We start from the raw sequence: 12,912 nt of genomic DNA on the forward strand, positions 1-12,912 counted from the left end.
GCTTTCGTGAGTGCAGGAATCCATACTCTTTGGTTCTTTCGGTAAAGTCACGTAGGTAGAAAAATAATAGATCAAGACGTTTCGATCGCAACACAAGCAATCGTCATCAGGTCGGACAACCACCTGATGACAATTGCTTGTGTTGCGATCGAAATTATAATCCGTTTGGAAATGTCGCAGAGGAATGTGTCCATTGTGCCAGAGAACGACCCGCGGAAGCAATTCTTTCACAGAAATTCTCCCCCAAAACATCCTTCAAGTGGCTCTGGTATCCTCCTCATTTCTGTACAACTGCTTGTTGTTGTGTTCAGTTGATTGACCTTGCCCCCGCACCTTTGATTAGCACGGTTGGCTACGTACGGTGCGAAAGAAGTTCAACGTGCGTGCATGCGTGGACACACTGTCCGAAGACGATTTTTTTTTTATTATCAGGAGGGTTCTGCTAAGTTTTCACAGTTGGGGCGCTGTGTAGCCATAGCACTGTGGCTCTATTCGACGAGATAATTTGCAGGTAGATAAAAAAAATGTGGCAAATTTGGACCGTGACGCTGATAACACGCGGCCTACTCGTTTCCGAGTGACGTCATGGGGATCTTGAACGTTCAACTGTGAAGCAGGCGGCGCGTGGCATTTGCGGCGAATAAACCCACGGTAGGGATCCTTGACAAGACTACCAAATGTGGCCATGCACACCAGAATATGGTGATGCACACCACTCTAGGATACACTTACAAAGATCGAGGATAAGAAGAGGCAGAGGCGGAGAGAGAGAGAGATAACGCGTTGGATTGATGATGCGAAGAGAGACATCATGCAGAGGGGATTGGTGATGGGCAAAGCCGTGAAAAAAATGGTGGATGATAGGCAGCAAGGGAGGAACTTCACCCAGACCCATCATCGTTGCCGATGAACGCAGCACGCTCCTTTCCCATTTGCCAGGGCTGTGGTTTCGTTCGGGTGAATGCTTGTCCTTAAATTCATAACCGAGTGGCACGAACTAACAATTTATTCACGGAAAGGTCACGGAAATCGGGTGGGGCAGGATCCCACCTAAAAATCCACTTTAATTTCTTTTACTTTAATAGAAATAAAAAAGATTACATACACCGCTATTGTTTTTTTTAAATAATGATAGTTATTTCAAAAAAAGTTAAATAGCCAGAATTTCAGTAAAAATGGCAAATTTTACGAATTTTCTCAAGTGTTTTTTGGGGCATTTCGAATTTATTCAGATAGCGTACGGTGTAGATTATCGATTATAAATGCTTGTTTGCACGACATCACACGCTTGCTATGTAAGTGTGCAACTGCCACGCAGGACACCTTTATAAATTGTGACGTTCTGCCCGAAGGGAATTTTCCAGGTGAAATCTTTTAACAGAGCAAGTGGCTTACCATGTGGAAATGTATAGCAACCAAATACTCTGAACGCGTGTTGTTGATTCTAAATGTGGAGGGAAAACCAGAGGGCCTGGAGAAAAATCCACGCAAGCATGGGGAGAGAGGACTAATCTCCACCTGTCCCATCAGTGTGGGATAGAGTGTTGTCCCCTCGCACACGTGTGTGTGTGTGTGTTCCGGATGCTCTGGTTTCCTCCGACACATGTGAACGCTCATTATTCGGCTGAAAACATCTCCGTATACAGAGGACCGCAGAGCTTGGGGGGAATGGTGTGCCTTCTCACCTTTCCACGTGCCTGTGGTGACTAGAGCGAGCAAATTTGTGTCGCACGTCACAAGTTGAAATTGCCGTTGCGTTATCTCGTAAGCAGTCTCGCGCAGGTGGAAGCAGGATTATCCAGAACCCACCTCCACCCATTTTGTCTTAATCGCAACTTATCATTGGAAACGAATTATCTCTGCCTCTCAACCGCCTATCTCCACCATACAACAAGTGCCTCATCACAGCACCTAATAAATAGTCTTGGGTAATAAACGTAGACATGTCAGACTTGGGTAAGGGTCGGCGGTGTGGGGGAGGAGTGGCGCCTCAGATGTTAGCAGACTGAAACCATGAGCTTTACCTACGTTTGATTCCCATCCACGGCTTCCATAAGTTGTGATCGGGATCTGGAGTCCCCCTCCTTCACCAACACACACTGACCACCGTGGTGAAGTATGGCCACATGACCACCATGACTGGCATGACATGGGGAGGCATTCATCCAGCAGTGGACCGACAACTATTTCCAATGTCTCAGTGCCACTGGGGGTTAGGACATGCAACTGACAAGCAGAAGGAAATTAGTTCAAATCCCACTCGGGGAGTCGGACCATAATGATTTTTGGGATTGATAAACGAGTACCACTTTATGGGAAGAATGGTACTTGGCATAGGAACATGGAATTTTACTGGCTCAGCAATGTCAAGGGAGATATTCACTGCCCCGTATTGAGCTGGGACTCTTAGTTCTTTTCACTTTGAATTAGTGAAGTATAAATTTTGACTTCAAACTTTCGTGACTGCAGGAATTCATATTCTTTGTTTCTTTAGGTAAAGTCACGTAGATAGAAAAAAATAAACTATTCGTTAATGATTAAAATATAGAGCCAAGCCACATTTATGTTGTGGCTTGGCTCCCCAACACACAACCCGGTGTGCTGCTGTACTAGTAACGAATTGTCATGTTCTGTTTACGTCACAAACCTTACTTATTGGTGGGGGTTTAACGACACATATATATTTACGCGATCTAATTAAAAAAAAACCTGTATTATGAATGATATTGGTTGCGAAAGCCTACGTGTTCAAAATGCAATTGTTATTAAATACTGTATCTCCAAGAGGTGGGTCCACACCTCAGTGATTTAAATGTTTTCAGCCAAATAACGAGTGTTTATACGTGTTGGAGGGAATGGATCACGCGGAGAAAATCCACGCGTGCGAGGGGGAAACACTCTATCCCCGTGCAGACACAGTCTGTTCTCCTATAATGCGTGTGGTTTTCAAAACGCGAATTGGATATAACGCTATGAATGTATTCTGGAACATATTTTTTCATGACGCTGATGTGAATTGGATGCAACGCGATTGAGTGAACAGAACTACGTTGCGCGAGTAGGAATGAGTGGTCGTACGGCTGCGTGGGCATAGCATCACACAAGGCGGGATGCTGCTGGATGTTCCTAGATGCTACCCACGTGCCTCAGACTGCTCGGTCTGCGTGCACATCTCACGTGCTATCGCGGACTGTGCTCCACCTTATGTTGTACGCGGTGTTCTTCAGGAAGGCAACAGCAACCGCGTTATAGGGGAACAGGCTGAAGGACCGAATTTACTTATCCACATTTTGTGTAGCGAGTTCTCCTGGCGAGGCGGCGCATGGCATCCCCTTGACATGCACGGGAAGGGCATTTCGCAGCGTTCGTGCGATGAACCGCCGACCCTCGCCTACCCAGGGCTGGATTACAGGCCGAGTTGCATAGCCGCCACGGCCGCCGTGGCTACGGAAGCGAAGCCACGCAAAATCCGACAAATTGCCGGGTCAGATGGACGCTTGACAAGTTCGAGCCTGTCTCCACTGCGTGCAACCGGTTGCGCAACTCCTCTCAACCGGTTGCAGAGACGCCCCCCATCCCCCCGCCCGCCACCATACGAGCGATGCAGTTGCACGCAACCGATCGCTCGGGCGTGGACTTGGCTTAACCGAGGGGGCTCGTGGGCGTTCGCCGTGTCCGCGCCTGCACGCGCGTCAGATCTCGCTAAATTTAGAGGCGCTGCACTTTGTCACGGGCGCTATTTGCGTGTCTTATCGAGGCAACCTTAGGACCACATTTACGGCCGCCTCCCGGGCTTGTTAAGCCGCACTGCGTTCGTGAAACCAACCGTGTCGTCGCGACCACCTCGGGGGGGGGGGGGGGCGGTGGGGTGTAAGGTTCAGTTACTGAATCGGTGACACGGACCCAGCGGCAGCGCGTCGCCGGAGACTCGCGGTTTCGATTCTGCACGGCCGCCCTGGTTAATGCCCGCGGCTAAGTGTGAACCGTAACAGATGAGCTCTGTTTGCTTCGCGGTGGACATTAAATGTCTCCGGACGTCATGGAAACGTTACTCGAAAGGATTAGGCCGTTGTGTGCTGCCATCATGGATCGAACTTTGACAATTTAAATACGCGAATAGAAAAATGCCCCTAAACCGGCAATTATTATTTGACAAGCTCGGCTCTGCTGATGCGGTGCAATGTGGACTTGTGTCGCATCTAAATGCATTAATGTAGAGAAACAGTGGGCATGTTTACTTTACAGACAAAGGCAGCCAGGCATAGGCAGAGGAGAAGAGGCAGTTCCTGGGTCCGGACTTGAACTGGGGCATCAGGGATCCAGCCGCACTGATGACTGGGGGAAGGGGGTTGTAGACGGTGGGGGCAGCAGAGCAGAATGAGCGACCTCCCACAGAGCGATAGTTGTCTGGGGGTTGAGACAGAAATCTTTGGTTGATGGAGCAGAGATTGCGTGGACGGAGGTAGAGTGAGATGAGAGAGAAGAGTTAGGAGAGAGGGCATCCATGCATCTTAAAGACGGTGAGTAGGGCTTTTGGTCTTGATTCAGCATTGGATTTGGAGCCAGTGGGAGGGATTGGAGTACTGAGGAGACCCTGAAGGTCAAAACCAACCAAGAGTTTACTTGCTTGAGTGGTGCAGAATGAAGGCCGATATGCGCGGTGCTTGCGCGTCTGCTCGTGCCGCAGGGGCTACGGGACGCCTGGGGGCGGCGGCGGAGGTGCCTCCTATCCTGAGAAGAGCGCAAAGACAATTTACGGTGAGCGAGTTCTTCGACAGAGCTCAACTGCAGAGTGTGTGTCGTCGTCCCCCCCCCCCCAATCGTCACCCACAGCTCACCCACCGTGAATTCATCACCGGGTGTTAGTTTGTTTTGGGTGCGTCAATTGTGGCGGGGGGGGATTCGGCCATACTGGACCCAGGTGGCCTGTGTGGGTTGTTAACATCTCGCCTAGTGAGCAGGAGGTCGTGGGTTCGATCCCGACCCCGACGCCTGGTTATTTTGAGTTTGCATCTCTCTCTCTCTCTCCCTCGTGGTTGTGTGGATTTGTCTCCGAGCCCTCCAGTTTTTTTCCCTCCACATTTAGAATCAACAACGCGCGTTTTGAGTATTTGGCCGCTATAAATGTCCACACGGTAAGCCGCTTCGTTGGGCCTTCAATTTGTGTGGCAAGGGTCGCTTCTGAAAACTAGCTATGTAGCTCAGTGGGCCTTAACTGGTAAAGTAAAAATTATGTATAAGAGTTTAGTTTGGTGAAGGGAACGCATTGTGTCTCACAACCTCGCTCAGTACCTGACTGTAATGAGGGGGGAGGGGGGGGGGGGTTGCGATGGCAGTACAGCAGCTCAGGCCTACAATGCACTCAAGCTTCTCTGTCTCAAGAAAGCAGTAACCCCAAGGATGAAGGAGACCGTCCAGATTGCCTCTAGGATTGCCACCTTTTCCGCTGCAGACCAAACCCGAACACATTTCTCGGTCAGCTTTGGCACTGTTATTAAAACAGTGCGTTTAACAATACCAGTACCAATATCTCGATACAAATCGATTGCCGCTAGCCGAACGCAGGTGCCCATCCCCGTACTTTCCTGCGTGAAAAAAACAGTAATCAGTGCCAATAACGTGGAGAAACAGCATGGAGTGCCGCTTAAATCCGCTTCTAACACATCACGAGAATCATGAATGCCTTGATGATGATGATGGTGACGACGGTGATTTCTCGTGTTGCAGAACAAAGGAAGAAGCTTGGAAGAGGCACGTTGCAAGGAGAGACGTCACAGTACCACGTGGAGGTGGGCAGCACCCCCCCCCCCCCCCCCCGCTCTGCGCACAACGCCTCGCCACCCTTCACGGGCACAATAAACCACCACCTTTACTCCTGTGGCGACAAATACTTCCATCGCACCCAACCGTCCCCTTCGCGAGGAGACAAATTCGCTTTGAAGCTCGTGAATGAGTAACGTGCGGCTGTTTGAAAGGAAAGGCATAACCGGCGGGGGGGGCATTAATCCAAGGCCGTAGCCATGGAGTCAAAATTGGGGGGACCAAATCTTACAGGAGGTCTGGGGGTCCCCCCCCCCCAGAAAAAATATCTAAATTTGAAAACTAATTTCCTGCCTAAAATATTAAAAAATTCACTTACACATGGGATGGATTTTTTTTTACAATAATGTCTAATAGTGTATTGTATTACATTGCTGATTTTTTATACCTTTTCTTGTTTCATTGTATGTAATGGCAGAGATTAGGGATTAATAAAGTACAGCCATAACCACAATCATCTAAACATAAATATATTTTATAGCAATATATTGGGGGGGACATTTTGAGCATATTTGAATACTGGGGGGGATGTGTCCCCCAATATATATGATAATTATGGCCTTGCATTAATCCCACCCTGCCCGTTATAAATATATATATACACATTTGAGAACGAGCACGTGATGGTGGGAAACGTCAATCTAAGCGGGTTTAAAATCGTGGCCAAAAACTCGATTGAGCCAGTTTGTCGTGCACAGATACACACACACACACAAAAACACGATACATACTGCGCAGAATAATAATTTTAACTTGTAATCCGCTGCACAGTGTTCGCTCACTCTCGAAGAGATAGAATTAATGAAACAAGCGACAAGACAGTCATGCGGAAGGGACTATTGACATCAGTCCACATTTTGCTGTACCGCCGTCTGCTGGCAAGCCGTGGTATGGCTCCTCAATCCCCCCTTCGTAAGAGGGTTTCACAACATTTGTGCAATCCACCAACACTCGGCTGTGTGCACAACCGCGCATTCGCGACAGACGGAGTTCAGAGAGCCCGGCTTGGGGGGGGGGGGGTTGACGGCCGTCCGCCGTACAGCTCCGCGATCGGTGGATAGGGGAGGGCGGGATACAGACGGGAGCTGAAATCAGCCACTGAACGGCGCGGAGAGTTCATCTGTCCTCGCTTGCGAACAGTGAGGTTCGTTTCCTGATTTGAAGCTTTCGGGACCGCGGGAATCCATGCTCTTGGGTTCCTTCGGAAAAGTCACGTGGGTAGAAAAATCGGCTGATGTCGCTTGCTCGTGTTGCGATCGAAACGTCGTGATCTGTTGTTGTTATTTTTTTTTACCTACGTGACTTTTTACCGAGAGAACCAAAGAGTATCGTGAGGTTCTTCCCTATAATTCCAGAATATGCCGAAGCACGCCTGGGACGTCTGTACGGCACACTGGTGTGTCGTGGCACACCAGTTGGCGAGATGTTACCTGCCTCACCTGACATACAGGAGGTAGTGGGTTATATACCCTGACGCCTGCTGCTGTATATTTGGAGTTTGCGTCTCTCTCTCTATCTCTCCCCGTGGTCGCGTGGAATTTTCTCCGGGTCCTCCGGTTTTTCCCTCCACATTTAGAAACTCGCGTTTACAGTATTTGACTGCTATAAATTCTCCACGTGATACGCCGCTTTATTGGGCTATCATTTGTGGCCAGGTCGCTTCTGAAAAAGAGCTATATAGCTCAGTGGGCGTTACCTGGTAAAATAATGATCGTTTAAAATAAAAAAAAATACGTATGTGTTAAAAAATGCAGTGTTTCACCTTGAGGCTAACATGCTTGCTGGGTTTGTCTTTTGGTCGTGGTTGTCAGCACCTGGTGACAATCATCCTGGACCCGGATGAAGGCCTGGTCACGGTGAAGGATGCGCTGAAACGCCTCGTCTTTCTCAACACCACGGGCAGGATCTGGGTCCAGGAGATGTATCTGCAGGTGGAGCCCAACAGTATCAGCTTGCTGGACTGTCACACCAAGGTAACCTCAACCACCCAGTCAAAGCCCTCTCCCTTTAGTGGTCTGGCAAACACATAAACTGATCTATTATTTTTATACCTACGAGACTTTACCGAAAGAACCAAAGAGTATGGATGCCTGCAGTCACGATAGCTTCAAATCAAGAATAAACTTAACTATTTATTATTTAGCCATGTACGGTCCACTTAGCTATGTAGTTCTTTTTCAAAAGCGACCTGACCGCAAATGATAGCGCAACGAAGCGGCTTATCATGTGGACATTTATGTCAGCCAAATACTTTAAACGCACGTTGATTGTAAATGTGGAGGGGAAAACCGGAGGACCCAGAGAAAAATCCACGCAACCACGGGGAGAGAGACACGCAAACTCCAAATATACAGCAGGCGTCAGGGTTGGGATCAAACCCACGACCTCCTGCATACCAGGCAAGGGAGTTAACACCTCTCCACCGTGACACCCTACGCTCATCGTGCCACAACGCTGGCCTCTTAGCAGGTTCTCGCTCACAGAATGCGCCCCCGGCACTCTTCGGGGCTAACGAGTCGGTGGGGGGATGGCATTTGTGTGTTTCCAGGAGCAGTTGGAGAAGTTCGACATCCTGTGGATTCAGCAGTGCAAGGTGGAGGCTGGGGACGCCAGCATTGGCCGCCTGCTGGCGCTCATCTTGAAAGACCCGCAGGAGGACTTCCCCGATATTTACCTCTTCCAGACAGCAGAGGTACCCCGTTTCATGCACATCTTGTCGCAGTGACTTGCTGACCCGCCCGTCGTTGTTCGGCAGCGGTGGTGGTGATTGTGACTGTTGTTGTTGTGGTAGTTGTGTTGTTGATCACATGTCACATGTGCTGTGTGTTTTGTAGTGGTGGTGGTGGTGGTAGCGAAGTGTTCTTGTGATTGTTGTTAGATGCTGGAAGTGTTGTTGCGGTAGTCATGGCGGTTGATGTGTGCTGGCTGTTTTGTGGTGGTGGTGGTAGCGGGGTGGTGTTGTTGTGGTTATTGTGCTTGTTATGGTTTTTGCAATTGTGTTTTGTTGCAGTGGCTGTCGCGCGTGATGGTTGATTCCCGTTGCTCTTAACGCTGTCTGTGTGTCCGCCCTCCAAAGGCTAACATCATCCAGTCGGACATCGAATCCGGAGTTGCAGATGCACGCAGCACAGTCAAGAAGATAAGGCCTGAGACGTTACGGTGAGCACTCGATGACCGGTAACAATCGCTCATACATATACGCTTCAGCAATTTGATGAATCCTCACGACACTGCAGGTTTATTGTACGTTTGTATGTTGAACTTTTTTCGCACCGTAAGTAGCCAACTCGTGCATGAATATGCACCGTCAGCTTTGCAGCAGACATTAAAGAGGTCCCTCTGGCGTCGTTGGAACAAGAGCAGACAATGAGTGCCAGTGTCACGCTCCAAATTTGACGGGAAAAAAAAATAAATCACCTGATTGGGTAGAGCTATGAAACTACCGCAGACTGTACCCATCCGTGAAAACAAATCGCCTTCCTTCGCGACAAGCTAGCAATGGAACAATGGCACAAATGCCAAAACCGCACCCCAGTCATGTGATCCGATCGGCGTTTCCAGGCTGAACAAGGAGAAGTTGGAGCGGATGGGTATTCGAGAGGACTGCACGGACGATGGCTCCGCGCAGCTGTCCCAGGGCCGATCACGGGGCTCGCACTCACGCCCGCCCATGCCCTTCATGGACCAAGGTACCCATCTCTCTCCGCTCACAGCGAGGGCCTCATCCGGGTTGACAAAATTCCCTGGGCGGACTTTTTGTAGCATTTCCGAACCTGGAGCGATGAGCACCTTGGCTGCCGCTTATTTCAGACGTCCGTGGTTCAAGCCCCCTTCCCCGGCCACACCAGGATGGCGAGACGTTAACGACCTTGCCTGGTAGGCAGGAGGACATGGGTTTGATCCCAACCCCTGATGCCTGTCATGTATTTGGCGTTTGCGTGTCTCTCTTTCCCCGTGGTCGCGTGGATTTTTCTCCCGGGTCCTCCGATTTCCCCTCCACATTTAGAATCAATGCGTGTTTAGAGTATTTGGCTGCTATCAATTTCCACATGGTGTGCCACTTCATTGAGCTATCATTTGTGGCCAGGTCGCTTCTGAAAACGAGATATGTAGCTCAGCGGGACCTTACCTGGTAAAATAAAAAAAATATTTTTATAGTTTATTTGAATTCTTCTTCTTCAACACTAGGACAGGTGACAAGCCAAGGAAAACTCCAGACTGTTGCAAATGTGTAACCTTGAGTGTGTGTATGCACCTGTGCAGGAATGCAACCACCCCCATCGTCGCAAGACAACGAATTGGTGAGTGAGGCTGCAGTTCTGACGACGACGGCGATGGTGACGTTTACCGTGACAATTCAACTTTGAGGTTCACGCTTCGAGCCCTGTGGGCCACCCTGGTTAATATCGCGGGTGGGTGTATTCACCGTGAATACCGTTGCGTGCCTCGCCTTGCTTCACACTGGACGTTGACCGATCCGGTGACGTCATTCGAAAGAGCGCAGCCCACGTTTTGCCGGCGCCGCGGTCCTAATTTTTTTAATTTGAAAAATCACACCGCAAATTACCAACTCGGCAAGGGCCACATAGCAACATCACCCCCTACTTCGTAACTACGGCAGACGACCACCGTCTGAAAAACGCCACCTGCGTGATAACCTTGCGCTATGAGAATGGCACTGAAACCAAAATGTACTCAGGATTTCAACTGCTTTGATGGGATTACAACATTTTCAGCTTGATTGGCACGTGGCATGGCGAACGCCTCTAAAGCAGGACATGACGACGGGATATCGCTAATAATGTTGCCGCTGCTGCTGTTGTTGACGACAAAGATGCTACTGCTACAGGCAACGATGATCATGATGATGATGATGTTTTTGACGACGACGGTGATGATGTGAGTGCAGAAGTTGATGAACAGCTTGCTCGACGAGATCGAGGCATTTGTCCGAAGGCTGCAAAAAATCCAGGAGGCACTGAACGAAATGGGGAAAAGGAAGAAGAAAAAGTCCAAGGGAAAAAAAAAGAGTTCTGGCGGTGAGTGGACGCGCGCACGTGTGTGCGTGTGTACGTGTGTGCGTGTGTACGTGTGTGCGTGTGTACGTGTGTGCGTGTGTACGTGTGTGCGTGTGTACGTGTGTACGTGTGTGCGTGTGTACGTGTGTGCGTGTGTGCGCGTGTGTGCGTGTGTGTGCGCGTGTGCGTGTGTGTGCGTGTGTGTGCGTGCGTGTGTGCGTGCGTGCGTGCCTGCGTACGTGCGTGCGTGTGTGCGTGTGCGCGTGTGTGCGTGTGCGCGTGTGTGCATATATGCATTGGGAATGGTGGCGTCGCGGTTAGCGTGTTGCGCTATGAACCCGGTGACCCGAGTTGGATTCCTGCTCACGGCCACCGGTGCTGGGCCTCCCCTAGGTCGACTCAGCCGCAAATGCGTACGCCGGCGCGGTGTGTAAACATTGCCACTGGGGAGACAAAATGCGTCTAGGCGTGGCTGTGGCGGCCTTCACAGGTGCTACTGCTTGCTTGCAGCATTCGTCCCGACAGTCTGTTAAGGCTATATGGGGAGTGTTTTTGTCTTGTGCGCAGGGACAGATGGAGTCCCAAAGCTTAAACAGCATCATGGGGTAAGGGGAAGCTGACCCTGTGAGGGTTTGCGGAGCCCCAAAAGGTTGGAAGAAGTAGCCAATCCGTCTTGTAACCGGCTGACTGCTGTGCCACCTCAACTAAAATTAAACTACCTCAGCAGGAATGAAGGGAAACTCGCAGTCTGGAACTGATCGAAGTGTAGAGGTGTTAACTACTCACTGTTCGGTAACCTGCATTGCCACTAGGTATCAAAAGGGGCAGTGCAGCGTTACCTCTGTGTGAATAACGGTTGGGGTCAGACGAGGTGAAGTGGATCGTAGCCACAGTTTGGTAAGAACCAATCAGAGAGTTCCACGTGGGAATGTGTGATTGGTTACACCTGGCCACAAACGGGTATAAGAAGGGTGACCGCACAGAGCGCGGGGAGTTCTCTCCCTACACGAAGGCTGAAGCCCGGGCTGAAGATAGCCAGGACCCTGGACCCAGCCTTCCAGCCCTTCTGAGGGCTAAGGCTCGGCGTATCCAGTGGTCAAGACCCGCCGGGCCAGCGGTGGGTCAGATAGCCTCCCCTAGGTCTCAGCTGGAGGACTCTAGGATAGCGTTAGACCTGAGAGTAAGTCCCGCCAAGATAGGAGGCTGTACCTCCTTAGCTTATGAAGAGACCTGTGTGTAGGTCACGCTAAGTCCAGAGGCTGTACCTTCTTAGGGTATCGGGTGAGGGGACCGTATACCCCTCTGTGTGTTAAGGACTGTGTAAGAGAAGTATTACAGTTACACAGAGTGTGCCTCATGAGAAGTGTATTCGTCATTATAAACACTACAGAAGCATTGGGCAAGGAACATTAAGGGAGGTTGTGATTGGACGCAGGCTGCTTTGCATGCCAAGCGTGATGCTCGCTAATAGCACATGTGTGCCTAAATCTGGATCTTTTATTGCTGCCTTTGTGTGTGTGCACAGAGGGAGTGCTCACGCTACGAGCCAGGCCTCCCACCAAAGAAGAGTTTACAGACCACTTTCAGAAATTCAAGCTCCTTCTTAACCTTCTGGTGAGACGGGGCAGCATTACGCTTTCCTTGCAGTTGGCTCACACAGCACTGCTTAGCGGTCAGTTCACTCGCCCCCCCCCACAAGCCCAGCCGCGATCCTGCAACAGGAACGCACACGACGCACCGTCACCGTCATCTGACCGGGCGTTTTACGTATGTATGTTGAACTTCTTTCGCACCATACGTAGCCAACCGTGCTAATCGGAGGTGCGAAAGGTGATGCAACTGCACCAGGGTCCCACGGGCTGGAGGGGTGAGGGGGGGAGCGAGCGCTTGGGGGGGTTCGCCATGCTTTCAACGCAACGTTGGCATTTTGCCAGTGAACTCGGGAGGGGCGACGATGTCGAGTTCTGCAGCCGGAGTGGCTCCGATCGGTGGGTGGTGTGTCACGCGTCCTGCTCACGCGCCACCGAGACATGCCGTCGTTGGGAGGAGAGGCGCTATCGGCACGCGGAGGCGC

At 50.4% G+C, this 12,912-nt stretch overlaps 1 protein-coding gene across 1 annotated transcript in view; it reads left to right on the top strand.

The window, feature by feature from the left end:
- LOC116944646 (epidermal growth factor receptor kinase substrate 8-like) overlaps positions 1-12,912 on the top strand; it is a 51,936-nt gene that overhangs the window by 16,784 nt on the left and 22,240 nt on the right. The window contains exons 3-11 of the mRNA XM_076068543.1: positions 4,688-4,758; positions 5,728-5,789; positions 7,632-7,793; positions 8,369-8,512; positions 8,897-8,979; positions 9,382-9,509; positions 10,084-10,121; positions 10,730-10,859; positions 12,364-12,452. Of these exons, the coding sequence (XP_075924658.1) occupies positions 4,688-4,758; positions 5,728-5,789; positions 7,632-7,793; positions 8,369-8,512; positions 8,897-8,979; positions 9,382-9,509; positions 10,084-10,121; positions 10,730-10,859; positions 12,364-12,452 (907 nt within the window). The remainder of the gene's footprint in view (positions 1-4,687; positions 4,759-5,727; positions 5,790-7,631; positions 7,794-8,368; positions 8,513-8,896; positions 8,980-9,381; positions 9,510-10,083; positions 10,122-10,729; positions 10,860-12,363; positions 12,453-12,912) is intronic.

This window comes from Petromyzon marinus, chromosome 21 (genome assembly GCF_048934315.1).
Source record: "Petromyzon marinus isolate PM22_M1 ecotype Great Lakes invasive population chromosome 21, UKy_Petmar_22M1.pri1.0, whole genome shotgun sequence".
NCBI lineage: Eukaryota > Metazoa > Chordata > Hyperoartia > Petromyzontiformes > Petromyzontidae > Petromyzon > Petromyzon marinus.